The sequence below is a fragment of the Phocoena phocoena genome, chromosome 20, assembly GCF_963924675.1.
Source record: "Phocoena phocoena chromosome 20, mPhoPho1.1, whole genome shotgun sequence".
In the NCBI taxonomy this organism is placed as follows: Eukaryota; Metazoa; Chordata; class Mammalia; order Artiodactyla; family Phocoenidae; genus Phocoena; species Phocoena phocoena.
Genome location: NC_089238.1, coordinates 42,417,061 through 42,432,361, shown reverse-complemented (window position 1 = coordinate 42,432,361; position 15,301 = coordinate 42,417,061). Strand labels below are relative to the sequence as shown.

The 15,301-nt window shown below is 33.4% G+C and overlaps 1 protein-coding gene across 4 annotated transcripts in view; it reads right to left on the bottom strand.

Moving 5' to 3' along the window:
* Positions 1 to 15,301, bottom strand: part of NFAT5 (nuclear factor of activated T cells 5) — a 124,625-nt gene that overhangs the window by 25,204 nt on the left and 84,120 nt on the right. For 3 of the 4 annotated variants that reach the window (XM_065898700.1, XM_065898701.1, XM_065898702.1), the window contains 4 exons: positions 11,157 to 11,715; positions 6,253 to 6,445; positions 3,767 to 3,957; positions 1,828 to 2,000 (listed from right to left, as the gene is read on the bottom strand). In XM_065898700.1, coding sequence (XP_065754772.1) covers positions 1,828 to 2,000; positions 3,767 to 3,957; positions 6,253 to 6,445; positions 11,157 to 11,715 — 1,116 coding nt within the window. Of the gene's footprint in view, positions 1 to 1,827; positions 2,001 to 3,766; positions 3,958 to 6,252; positions 6,446 to 11,156; positions 11,716 to 15,301 lie in introns of those variants that run through there. The other variant, XM_065898703.1, reaches the window with a different exon arrangement.

Genomic DNA, 15,301 nt, shown 5'->3' with positions numbered 1-15,301 from the left:
TGCATTGGGTCTTTGTTGCCACGCACAGGCTTTCTCTAGTTGCGGTGAGCAGGGGCTACTCTTTGTTGAGGTGTGCAGGCTTCTCATTGCAGTGGCTTCTCTTGTTGTGCAGCACGGGCTCTAGGCGCATGGGCTCAGTAGCTGTGGCTCACGGGCTCTAGAGCACAGGTTCAGCAGTTGTGGCGTACAGGATTAGTTGCTCCGTGGCATGTGCGATCTTCCCAGACCAGGGATTGGATTCTTAACCACTGTGCTATCAGGGAAGCCCCAAATGAGCTCTCTTGAGATCAGGAAGATATTTACTACTTTCTTTTTAAAATGAGGGTGGAGCTTCCCTGGTGGCTCAGTGGTTGAGAGTCCGCCTGCCGATGCAGGGGACAGGGGTTCGTGCCCCGGTCCGGGAAGATCCCACATGCCGCAGAGCGGCTGGGCCTGTGAGCCATGGCCGCTGAGCCTGCGCGTCTGGAGCCTGTGCTCCGCAACGGGAGAGGCCACAGCAGTGAGAGGCCCATGTACCGCAAATAAATAAATAAATAAATATAAATTTTAAAAATGAGGGTGTCTGCCAAGCTAACATAGGGGTATAGTCACTTCTGAGATGAATTAGAAAGGAAGGGAAAAATAAGATTTACCAAGGGTGAATAATTTGACAAAACTAAGCTACAATTAAATAACAAAGGCTTTGTAAGTATCCTGGGGGTACCAAGGTCATAATACCCATAATGACCCAATAGGAAATTCAAGTGAATGGAACTCAGTCTCTTCTGCTCTTTTGAATTCAGAAGCAAGGCCAAAGAAAATAATAGTTAACGAAAATCTTCTTAAGGGATGTACAAAGGAAAAAGTTTTCCTATTTATTACTTGTAATAATACTCATTACAGGGAAACCAGACTATATCTTGAAGCACATACAACATGACTGAATTTAAATACACACACACGGACTTCCCCGGTGGTGCAGTGGTTGAGAATCCCCCTGCCAATGCAGGGGACACGGATTCGATCCCTGGTCCGGAAAGATCCCACATGCCGCAGAGCAACTAAGCCTGTGCGCCACAACTACTGAGCCTGTGCTCTAGAGCCCGTGAGCCACAACTACTGAGCCCATGTGCCACAACTACTGAGCCTGCACTCTAGAGCCCGCGAGTCACAACTACTGAGGCCACGTGCCACAACTACTGAAGCCCGTGCACCTAGAGCCTGTGCTCCATAACAAGAGAAGCCACCACAATGAGAAGCCCGCACACCGCAACAAAGAGTGGTTCTCACTCTGTGCAACCAGGGAAGAGCCCATGCAAAGCAATGAAGACCCAACACAGCCAAAAAAAAAAAAATTACGCACACACGTCATTTACTTTCTATGCCAAGGTTAGCAAAGTAAGAATTTCATTTCCCACTATACTATAATACTTTAATTTGTAATCAGAACTCCAACTGCTATATATTTACAAAGTTCTGCTTACCTTATTGTTTCTTACATTCTAATACAAACACTTAGAATCACAGCGATTTATCACACTATGAAGATGCTGTGAAAATCCTGTGCCTTTACAATTTACTTCAGGCAAACTGTTCAAACTACTTTTTAAATCAGTATAGGATGATAAGATGAAACTACAAAATGCTACATTCCTTTTGAATTTTATTAGAAATTACCCACCTTTAATTTAGCCTAGAAAATTTAACTATAGCTTTGAAAATGTTTCAAATTTTTCATGATCACAAGCTGGAGTATGAAAAACAACTGATATTTAGAGATATCAAAAGATTGATAGAAAATGAAAAAAAAACTCCATATATTTAATATCTCCATATTCTCTTACTTACTACATAAAATCGGAGAAGAGGGTGTTTGCAGTGTCAAAGTGGAGCCATCTTTCCTTGTGATATTAACTCGAAAAACCAATCTGGCACGAGTGCTTTTTTTCTTGGAACCAGCAATTCCTATTCTGGCTTCAACATCAGCATTCCTCAATTTCAATATCCCTACGCAGTCCACCCTAATACAGAAAAAATATATTAACTGATATTTTCTGTTGTATAAATAGTACAATATTCTTAATCAAACAAGTTTTCTTTTTAAAAATAATTTGCTTCCTTGTTAATTTTTGAGTATGTAATATAATTATATGGTTCCAAATTCAAAAAACAGAGAAGGGTAAGTTCTGAATATTCATAACTTCTCATCTTGTCAACTTTTCATTTATAATAATAGTGGAAAAAATAGTACAGAAATCACTATTTCAAAATCTGAACAGGGGCTTCCCTGGTGGCGCAGTGGTTGAGAGTCCGCCTGCCGATGCAGGGGACGCGGGTTCGTGCCCCCATCTGGGAGGATCCCACGTGCCGCGGAGCGGCTGGGCCCGTGAGCCATGGTCGCTGAGCCTGTGTGTCCGGAGCCTGTGCTCCGAAACGGGAAAGGCCACAATAGTAAGAGGCCCGCATACCGCAAGGAAAGAAGAAAAAAAAAAAAAAAAAAAAAAACAAAACAAAAACAAAAACAAAATCTGAACATAAGTAATGGTTTACAAGTTACTTTTGCTTTAAAAAATTAAATTTATCCTCTTTCTTTTTGCACCTAATTCAGATATTAAAATAGAGAAACGGATTTTATTTGAAAAAAATTAGTAACTGTCTCCCCCCCAAAATGTAACACTGCACAGCCATTAAAACATATGCTATAAATAATATTTAATGTTATGGGAAAATGCTCATGATAAGTGAAGAGCAGGTTACAAAGCAGTGAGTAGAGTATCATCGCAATTTTATCAGAAAAAAGGACGGAAAAATAAATGTCAAAACAGTAATTAGTTCTATTAAGTTGGAAGTTGGCGTTTGAGGGGTATGTTTTTAGCTTTATATTACTACTAAATTTTATTGAGATTTTTATTCATCTGTATTTTCAACTTATAAGGAATAAGTACTATTTTAATAATCAGTAACTCCCTATCTTCCACCATATACATTTATTTTTACAATTTCAAAAGTTAAAAAATAAATAAACCTTCACTAAATATGTTTCAAAATTTCCCTTTTCAAACTATCCTCTCACTAACTTATTCAAAATGGTTTTCAAAAAAAAAAAAACAAAACCTGAAAACCAAGTAGAGAAAAGTCTTTAGCTATCCAATACGGATAATTACAGAACAGGTCTATCCCAGATCAATATTTGCTGCTGTTATGGTTACTGTTAGGATTAAAGGTCCTTAATAAAAGGATTAAGGAAAAAAATTAATTTAAATCATTTCTAATATATTTCAGGAAATGAAAATGCATAAGATGAAAAATAGGTAGTCCCAGGACATAATTTTTTAACATAGGAAAATAGAAACAGAAGGTAAATTTAGACCAGCAATATGCTTTTTCATACCAAGATGGGTCAAGGCACCATGAATGATCTCTGTCAGTTTCTACTGCAAACACTAACAAAAGAGAATTTAGGAAAGCAAATCAAATTGTTTGTAATTTTATTTTTTAATGTTAATATTATTAATTCCAACATATAAGTCTGTATTATTTTCCAAAAAGCCAGCATTCCACCTGGCTTTTATATCCTTGTCTTTCACTATGGGAATTCTCTAGCAAAGGGCAAAAGAGTTCGTTTTCACCCATTACCATTCTGCGATAAACTATTCTTTTTATTTGTTATGTTTAAAACATTTCAGTACAAAACTCAGTATCTTTTATACATTAGAAACTAAAAAATTTTCCTGCCTACTGCAAAAGTGTAACGAATTAACAAAAAATTTTTTTACTAAGTACTCACGCCAGTGTCATATTGTTGCTCGGATCAAGGCCGACTTCTATAACAGTGGTGCCTTCAATGTCCACTTCTTTGCAGGGAGTTGTATTTCGCCCAGTTACCCTGCAGGCCTGATAAAATCCATGTGGTTTCACTCGACCAGAGTCATTGCCCACAAACACCTGCAACACTACTGGCTCATTATGGCCTTCCAGCTGGAGTGAGATAACAGGGAGCATAAACACTAATCAGCATTTCAAATAATCTAATTGTAAAATCAAACATTTAAGACCAAGTTCTATATTATTATATTTATAACTGGATTACAATAAAGAAATAACAAGTCTTCCAGAAAAACAGAGGTAAAATATTTTCATAAAGGAAAATTGACTAAATTTTTGCAGAAAACTCTAAGTTTTAGTTCTGCAATAATCACATTTTAATTTTAGATGTTTAATGATAAATTATCATTTGTAATTAATTTGTACAACCAGATGAGAATGAATACACAATCCTTTAAGGTATTTATAAATTTACGGACTGCCAAAGCATGTGGGTTACTCAGGATTTACCACCACCACTAATGGAAAATTCACTAAACTGTGCTAGTGGCATCATTATCATCATCATCAAATGAGAGTACATCTACTAAATTTTTACTCTGTTAAAGCTGTTTGAGTAGGAAAGTGTTTGAAGTGCAGCTATATAAATACTAGGGGTATGGAGCTCATTTTCATAGACTAGATACATATATACAACATCACAAAATCCTGGGCCAAAACATTATGGTCTGAAAAACTGCTGGTTCAAACCAGGACCTATGGGTCATTACAGATCTCTAGCAAGCCCTCATAAATTAAATTATAATTTGTATGCTGAAGAATAAATAAATATTTAAAAGAACACTTGGGAACAAATGTTTCCAATGCTGGTTCTTGATAAGGTTTGTAAACATCGAAGCTGCTAATACAGAATGCAGAAAATCACAAAATAACTTGTACAATCCACATCAAAGTGCTTATAAAAAAACTCATATATCTTATCTATCCAAGAATAACTGTATCTCTGTATCTATGGGTATCATCATAATGAGTCAAATAAGCAGCAAATAAGCAGTCTACCCAAATTGTTAGCAGTACCTCAGAACAGTGTCTGGCACATAGAAGGGTACGGTATTTGCTGAATGAGTGAATAAGTAAACTTTTAAGATCAGCCAATTCACTCCTTATCACAGGCAATTAATCTAACTACTTCTGCAGACAAGTATTTAGACAAAGCATAACTTAAAGTCAGAGCAATTAGGTTAAAAATATTTACCAAACTATCAAAATGTCTGGTTAGACAAATATTTATACAAAGCATAACTTAAATTTCTCACTTGCCTGTTACTTGTCCTAAGATTGGGGGACTGAAAAAGGATTGGCGTGGTGAGTAGTAGAGGAGTAGGAATGATACAGTACATGTGATTATTAACAAACCGTATAATGGTCATGAGTAAGCTTCTTGATCCCAAGTTTCTACCATTATTTCTTTCAAGTATAAAACGAAAGGCAGTTCAATTAAATATTGTTCAACTAACACATTTTCACAAACTGTATTTATAAGAATCTACCATGTGATTAGCCAAAATTCCTCCCTGTTTAGTATTTTGCAAGGGGTAGGAACACTTGTTAAATAAACATCCCCTACTCCACTTCTTTTGGTTTGTCTTCAAAGAGAAATAGTTTTTTCAATAAGGTATCCCAGGTGCTAAAATTTAAGTGTCCCCTCTTTCTTCTGTTAGTCTAAGTTCTGAAAAGATAAAGACTCAACTGATATTCTGTTTTAAATTTTTTTAATTAATTAATATTTTTTTGGTGGTACGCAGGCCTCTCACTGTTGTGGCCTCTCCCGTTGCGGAGCACAGGCTCCGGACGCGCAGGCTCAGCGGCCATAGCTCAGGGGCCCAGCCGCTCCGCAGCATGTGGGATCTTCCCGGACCATGGCACAAACCCGTGTCCCCTGCATCGGCAGGCGGACTCTCAACCACTGCACCACCAGGGAAGCCCGATATCCTGTTTTTTAAACTGAAGACTTAAGTTACCTATCAACCAATTATTTTCTGAGTTGAGTAGTCCTGATTGCTTTAGCCATCTCAAAAACCTTATTTTCCAAGTCCAAGATAATTTCTACAATATTTCTTTGGACTCACTTTAAAATTTCTTCTTAAATATAAGGTGTGAGAAGAATCTAAAACAGTTGCTACCAATGTCAAATATAAAGGGAAGATAATTCATGACTGCCATATAGTTTACTTGTTAGAACACACTTTCATCTCTCCTTTCATTTAAACTAAAATTCAAAGGACATCAGAGTAATAATATTTGGCCTATAATTCAGTCAGACTTTTACTTTAATTTCTAATATATACAGCTATTAGTTTTATTTTAGGCAGCTCTTTTTTGGTTAAAAACAAAATAATAAGTAAAAGTAGATAAAATTCTTCATATATTGCTAACTAAAATAAGTACCTTTACTGTAGGAAAGCCTTGCTGTGTTCTGTCCTTTACTGAGCCACGACTACCCTCAGTTAGGTACCGAGCTCTGTGCTGGGTCTCAGGTTGTACAACTATCTTCAGCTCCTTTCCCTCACTTTTAACAGGATACTGTCCGCACAACATAGGGCTCTTCTTCACTCCAGTTCCTTTTTGGTTTTCCAATGTTCTGAGAAGTCAAAGCACAAAGTGGAAAAAGTATCAAAAAGAGTTTTCTACAAAAGTCATCTAAGATAAAGGAAGAAAGAGAATAGGCAATAACATTAAAAACAACTGATTATCTTACTGACAAAATAAAAGACAGCCTAAGGGACACTACATTCCATAAGTAAAGTATCTTTAAAAATTTTGTAATTAAAGAGAATGTATATATGTATATAACTAAGTCACTCTGCTGTATAGCAGAGATTGGCACAACATTGTAAATCGACTATACTACAATTTAAAAAAACTGAAAATAAAATTTGGTGGTAAAGTTGGACAGGGATGACAAAGAATGCATATGTGTGGAACGAGGAAGGAAGACTGAATGCAATAAACCAAGAATAACAGGAAAGACAATAGCTAATGTCACTATAACCTTTCACATTGCACTTCATTCAAAATAAAGTTTAAAAATTACATATATGTGTGAGTGTTACATAAAGCTACAAGATTACTATTATTTTCTAATAGGACTTACAAAGCAAAAGAAAAGTGGGGGTAGCACAAAGACACAAACAAACAAAAAAACACAAAAGGCCTTAAAGAAACTGAAGGAACATGTACATATTCTTTTGGACATTTTCCTTAGTACATCAAGCTGAGAAAATTATACTAAAAAAAAAAAAAAAATCAGTGATTCAATTTTAATTTGGAAATTAGCTTTACCCTAAACAATCTTTCCCAGAAGTTAAATTTTTCAGAGTATTTTAATTTGTGATTAATTAAATAATTAAAGCCCTCAGCATATAAAAAATTTATAATCTGTGCTTTACAGATAGGCAATCTAACTTATTTTTTTAATTGGGTTTCTAATGTTTATTTGTATATTATGCATTTGCTATGCAGAATGTATGTTCAAAGAAAAATATTTCAAATGGTGGTTAGGACTTCAGGTCAACACATTTAATCTGAAGTACTGTAAATATGTGATAAAAATAAATAGAAAACAATACTATTAGTTTAAAAATTACCTATGTATATTTAAAAATAAAGTCAGGGCCTATAATGCTTTCTGTATCATTTTCCCAGTCCTAAGTTTACACTCAAATTGAAAATAAAGGAGCCAAGAGATGACTGTGGACAAAATCTTGTCCAAAAGCAAACAGGTCCTAGGAGAAATATTATGACTTCAAACATAGAGGAGCAATGGTGGCTAAGCAGCCTTAAATCTAGCTCTAATGTTTACCTCTTCATTTCTAACCAAGTTGTTGACTCAGTCATCAATAATAAAGAGGGAAAAGGCTATGTTCTCAATGGAATTTTGGATTGGGGTGAATCCATGGCTAGGATGCAGTAAGGTATGCAGTTAGACTGACTGGGTGAGAGGAAGGGTTCTGAAGGGAAGTACTTTGCTCAATCATCTTCATATTCCCTAAACCTTGCACAATTCCTGAAACAAAAGATGCTGAAAAAGTATTTGTTGATAAAGGCAAACTTGATGAAGTTTGACATAATTAAGTCAAAGATTACCTGTGTAAGTAATTTAAAAGGCCCTGGAAGAATACATTCTATGAACAAAAGTATCAAGTCAAAGTCAGAACAAAGGGCAATAAATCCTATTTTTTTATCATTCTGGGTAGAAATTCAAATATTTGCACTGAATACAATGTGCAGTACTTTGCATACAAAATTCTATAATGATACTGTTTTATACTCATTTAAAAAAATCAAAGCAAAAATATTCATCTACTTAAGCTATGTAAAAACATTCTCTAAATATGCACTGAAAGGGAGTAAAAGAAAAAACAGCAAAATCTAATAGTTGTATTGATTTATTAGATTATAGGTTATTTATTTTCTTCTATTTTTCTGCATTTTTCAAATGTTTGTAATTAATATCTATTAATTTTATACTAGGAAGGGAACACTTTAGTCTGAAATATAAGGAAAATTTAGCATATCATTAATTTGGCAAGATGTGGCTTTTGTATTCATTTATGCTGGCCAAGCTAATATTTATGAGGGTAAATAGATGATATTGAGTTTTACTATTTCAATAAAACAAAATATTTCACTTGGGATGAAAATTTTAAGTTGATAAAGTATACACATTATGGCTTAAAGAAGAATAGCACATGTAATCAAACAATTTCTGAAATGATACTTTTAAAAGCCCTTAAAACTAACTTTATTCTCTAGGCTTAAATGTAAAAATTGAATACATACATATTTAGATCCCTAGCTGTGTAAAACAATAAAAACATCAACTAATTCTTAGAAAAGCAGTCATTCAAATTACTAATTTTTAATGCATTATGGCTTAAGGAAAAAACAAGAAAATAGCAGCTAATTGTATGGGATTTTACTTCTAAGTGATTATCTAAAAAGAAAATCCACTGTCTTGGAATATTCTATTCAGAACTTAAAATGACACTAATTCCTTTGTGCTGCACATCCTTCTGGTTGCCTGTCACAAAAATAATTTTCACTATAAAATGCCTAAAACAGGTTTCACATGCAGGTGACATCATATCCTAATTTCTAGGAATATCTAAAGAGACATTGGCTACTGATTCTCAGGACATTTAGGTGAAGAATTTAAGAAAAATATGTCTAGGAATGTTTAAATACTGAGTAGTTTTTTAAAAATGATTTTGTTTTCTTAATAAACTCTTTCATATAACATTTTATTCATACAAAAATGCTATTTCTATCTTGAAGATCAATAAAAACTGCTGTACTCAACATGTTTGAGGGTACATTTTCTATAATTTAGCATTATATAAATAGAAATTTTATGGCAAAATTTCTTTCATATTTCTAACATCTTCCTTATTGAAGAACACAGAACTTTAGTTTGAGATCCCCTTAACAACTGTTTTCAAAGGCCTATTTTTCTATATTTATATATGGTTTTATCCTTTCCTTAATATAGTTCTTATAAATTCAAAGTTTAAACTTCTTCTATCATTTTCATATGCTAGTGTCAAATATTTTTCCATTACCTAAGAAGCTGGACATTTCTTCTGCTGCTTGATGAGTTTCTGTTCCATGAATTATTTCATGAGAGATTTTGTCTTGACAAATGTTATTATACTTTCCCTGGGTAACCTCAAATCATTTCTAAGATATATCTATCATACAAAAGCAGAAGCAGAAAAGATGTAGGTCAAGATATCTCTTTAACAGCAACTGCAAATCATGTGTGTTGACTAACTGTAAGTCAAAATTTTATTTGTTCTTCATTCTGAACTTTAACATTTATTTCAGTATAAAAATGAAAATCTCTCTTACGGAACTTAAAAAAGAAAAACACTTTCTCCACAGAAGCCCGAATAAACACATACCTGTATTTAATGATATGAGCCTTTTAAATCTCTGCTACTGCGTTTCAGAGCATTTTCTATAGGTAACAGTTCTACAGATATGTCCTAGAATTGTTGACTCTGCTAATGGCAACACTTTAGGAAAGGGTATATGTTGTTTTCTTTTAGATAATTTCCTAATCTGGACTTTCTAAAAATGAAAAATATGTAAATGTGCATTTTTATTTACTATTATCACCCCAAAGGAGTTTTAAATGAGAGTAGAGAAGAAAGTAGTATAGAATAATCATTACTTAAATGGTAGGTATTACTTTAAAAATATACTGAGAAAATATTTAAGGACAAGTTTAATACACATTAAGAATATTCTCTATAACTCTCAACCAGATTTTTAACTTAAAATATACCAATGATGTAATCAAATAGTGAAACAATCAAAAGCAACTCCATCATATTCTGTGACAGCGTGAAATTGTAGGAGATCCTGGGTCAACTAAAGGACCATACATACCCTGCCACCCAAAAAAGTAATCTCTCAAGATCCAGTGAGTTAAATTCTATCAAACTATGCTGAATATACTGTAGGAAAATCTAATCAAAAGTCTAGAAATTAAATGTTACAATAAAAGTATTAAAGGAATCAGAAAGTTAAAAGTAAGTCATAGTATTCTCTACTTCAGAAGTGAATATTCTATAATATAGCTACTGAAACATATTTAGTGAGTGTTGTAAACTGGCAGAGACGAATGAAAACTCAAACAGGCACCATGATCCTGGTTCTATCACCCTTTAGATATATAACCCAGAATCACAGAAAAAAAAAAAAGTGATACATTTATTTTTTTTAAAATACTGAATTGGCATAATATATTAAAGAAAAAGCTTAAAATAAATACATGAATCTAAGTTGAGAGTCAAACTATCAATTTAGTTTTTCTTCTTTTCATCAAATAAACGAAAAAAGGGAAATAAAGACTAGAATCTTCACAAAAATGGAAAATGACTGAATCATATGGGGAGACAACATGAAGGGGAATACAAACTAGCTCTCTGTAAATGTTTGTTTTAGCTGGAGTCATTGCATCACTAGTTATTTCTATGAATAAAAATATTTTAAAATTCTTTTAAAGTGTAAGTCCATTTGAAATTATTTCTAAACAGATTATTTTCATTTTCTACTAAATCTTACCCATACTAAGATAACTATTGGTAAAATCTACTGGTATTTTATTTTCTTCTCTAGTGAAACCTGATAATTTTAAGTCAAAATTTTCATGTTATTTCAATGATAAAACTAGTATCTTTGCTTTAGATGCAAACTTGAGCTGAGCAATTAAGAAAAATGAGGAATGATTTATTTTTTTGTTTTGCATAATGGTGAGAGAACTTTAAAAAAATGTGAATACCAACCCATTTCCTGCTTTTGAGTTGCCTTTGTTGTCCGTGGTAAGCTGAGAAAGCACATAGTGAGGTGCTTTGGCACTGTCGGCATCAAATATATCCATATTAGACTCTTCACAATCTCGTCGTTTGACCCCCGGCCTCTGCTTTGGATTTCGTTTTCGTGATTTACGAGGTACCTCAGTGTTATCATTGTAGGAACTGGTGCTCATGTTACTGAAGTTGGAGGGGGAATCCTCCATCCACATACTGCAGCTCTGCTCAGATTCCAATCCACACCCCTCATCCTGGCAGGACATCCGACTGTTATCCAGCAAGTCCTCAGGTGGTGGTGAGATGTACAAGACTGTGTGCCTCTTCGGTGTTGATGGATGCTGCTGAACTGTGTTACTGGTTAACTGCTTTTCACTTACCCCTCGGTTACTTACCCCCAAGGCTGAGGAGCAGCTCTCCACTTGCATAGCCTTGCTGTCGGTGACTGAGGTAGAATAAATGGTAGGGCTGGAAGAGGTGGTAAAGGAGCTGCAAGCACCGCCCATGGAGGAAGAGGAGGGAGCTGAAGAAGCATCTGCAGTGTACAATTTAAGAGTAAATACACTATACATGTTTTCACCTATGCTGGCTAGCAGTCCCATTGAAAATGTGATTTGTGAACTGATTGTTTTTCCCCAAAATGAATAGTTGGAATTTGGTTAAGTTTTAGAATATAAATGCTTCAAGCAATACAAGGCCTAAAAAATGCAATTTTTAAAAATGCCCAAATAGCATTATTTTACTTGTGTTATAATTGATAGATTTTTAAAAATCTAATTTAATGTTTTAAGCTGTAAAGCAAAAACAAAGCTTTTATTGCCTCAGCTGGATAGTTCCACTGAATTTTAATCATTTAAAATAATAAAAAAAAAACCCCAATATGAAATATATGCTTGTGGTCCACATTCAATGCCAATTAAATAATTCATTATAGAATTTGAAAAGTGGGACTGTGCTTAGCCACAAAATATTAAAATAAGTTTCTAACCTATGAAGCAGAGAACTACAGGTCATTTTTAATGCAGACACTCCCTGCTTCAGAGGCAAATCCTGGAATAAAAATATGAGAAAATAAATGAGAAAAGAGCTGCTGATTATTCCAGATATCAATTATAAAATGAGAAATAAATAGAAAAAATATATAATCAACTGAATTGGAGGCAAAATGGAACTGGTACCGTCACTATGATTGTTTTAAATCTACAAGAATAAAAGTGAAAAAGGTTTGATTTGGAACATGCTGGGCTGTAGAAGATAAGCAAGTGAACCACTGAGGGTCTCCAGAAGTTGGAAGTGGCAGTTCAAAACCATGATCTCTAAAATAAATAAATCCACCCTTTATCGCAGAATGAAAAACAGAAGAAGGACGTATTACTGGATGGATTTTTCTTATTGGCAATTGGTTACCACTGTCCATTTCCTCTCTCTTTAAAAGGCCTCCTTGATTTTAACTATTAAGGGAATTTCTTCAGATGAGTAACAGTAAATTTTATTGGCTGAAGTCTAACAAAAAAGAGTTAAACAGAAAAAAAATCTCTGGAGAGAACCAGAATTAGTTCTTATAAAAAGGTTTTTTATAAAACCATTTACCTATTATGCCTAACAAAAAAAGTCAAAAGTAGATCTTTTCAAAATGTGTGGCAACTGGCATAACAACTCATTGAAAAATACTACTACTAAACCCTTAACAACATAATATCAAGAGGCACACTAATAATGTTAAAGTTGGAAGTTATCAGCCCTATACAATTTTATCTTGTATAAGATAAGGAAAGGTTTACAATCATAAACACATACAAAAATGAAAATAGGTAACGTGACAGACAACTAAAAATATGTTTAAATCTAAAATTAATTTTTATCTATAGCCATGTATGCTACTGTTTTAAAGTGGTGTAATGTGATAAACTTAAAACTGTGATGTGCAGTTATTGGAATTGCAACATCCACATCAATTATATAAAGAGTGAAATGTCAGAATGCCAATGTTTCGATAATCAAAAGCCAAGTGCCAAAGATCTATTTTTAAATTGAAAACATGCACCAAAACACTTAAATCATTTGAAAGAACTAAATGCACCTACAATTTTTCATTGCTGTCAAGGCTGAAGAGCACAGTTATTAATATTAGCCATCAATAATGAAATCTACATGCCACATGGAAAGATTTTTCTCAACTACCATGAGTTAAAGCACTTAGAGCATTTAGATGATACCAGTTCCATTTTCCAGTTTGTATCCTTGTCAAATGCAGTAGCTGAAATTGGAAAATTCAGTCACTTTAAACTGCATTCCAATTTAAAGAAAAATTTTTATCAATTTCGTATCATGCATTAATGCAATGTTTTCTTAGTAAATAAATATTTTAAAAGATTTGTAAAAACTACAAAATCTAGATACTAATGTCAGTGACAGTTTAGGAGCTGATTTGTAGCCACTTTGGGTTTAAATAACAAGGTTTTTCCTTATTTTTTGAAAAATATTACAGAATTCATTTTAGAAAAAATAGAGACGGTATTATGTCTAACATTCCTCCATCTGTTCCAACTATTGGCAAAAAAGAAACTAAACTTTTTATGTGTATGAGTCTATGTTCATCATTTTCAGAGAAATACAAGTATGCAGCATGCAGTATTTGCAGTGGAACACACAAAGCATGCAGCATGAATTCTGTGAACTTGTATTTCTATAAAGCAGCTTTCCCCCACCCACTCTTTTTGAATCTAAGTACCATGCACATGAGAATGCAGAATATGAACATCTCAGGGATCCCTGTCCATGACAGACGGAAAGTTAGGTGAAATGTAATCATGAACTCAAAAGCAAGTTATATATTTATGAATTTAATATGCAAGCTATAACCTAGCATTGCTCTTTGAAGTATGTGTGATTTTATCTTGCAAATCTTATTTAAAAATCATGGTTATAAAACCCAATTGATATAACTGTACATAAATATCTGTTCTGGGACAGGTATGCCAAACTGTGATCTCATACCCTACATAAGTTAAAATATTCTATACATTTTCCTTTGACACCTAACACACATTATGAATATTTTACCTGCAGTTTCCTGGATATACTTACTAAATAAAAAAGTTCATTAGCACAAAACTATAAAGCTGAAAACATAAACTCTGTCAAAAGACAGTAGTATCATTTAATTAAAAAAAATTACTTTTTAAAGGTTACCTCAGTTTGATCCTAAATTACAAAGGTTCTACTCATTTTAAGAATACAATGAATATAAGACAAATTTTTTTAAACTATAAAACGCTTTACAATAGTATCATCATCATCATGATGAAAATGGTGTAAAAAACCCTTCACATAAGCATGTTACATTCTGGTTAGCAAGACATCACCTAAGTGCATTAATAATGCCAGGTGAGGTGGTGAAGTAATAAGGGATAAGAACTATGGGCCCCTAGAGAGTATGGACAACATCTTTCTCATCTTAGACCCTCCTGACACCTAACATACTATGACTTGCATGTAGTAGAAATTCAATTTTTTAATTAAATTGATTTATGAGAAGCCAATATTTGATATGTATGATGAGTTACATTAAAGTTAAACTGGTAAATAAATGTACCAATGTGTTCATAATGGACACATTATCAGGTCAAAAAAAAAAAAGATTTATACCTTGCTGTAATAGCATTAACTTATACAGGGAAGGTTCAGAAGTAACTTAAGAGTTTAATGGTAACTACTCACTATTTCTACAAAGAATGTGCTAATAACTTTCTTTCTTGAAACATACATAAGCTAAATTACCTACTTGTGTATTAATCTATAAATTCACTAAAAATAACAAATTCTTAATATTATCTATTAAAAAGTAAATGCATAACATAATAGCAAGAACATTTTAGATTTCTAAACACTAATTTGTCATTTCTAAGCATTCCCAGAAAAGCACAATGAATTCCTGGGAATATTAGAAATGTTCTTAAAATATTTACAAAAACGTTTTAATCTATATATTATTAAATTTCAAGAAATAGCTTAACTGACATTCCATAGAATTAAAATGCTAATGTAATCCTGCCTCCTCTATATATTCCTTTATAAACAAAATATGCTAACTACCCCTCCCATCCCTTTTTGGTTTTGAA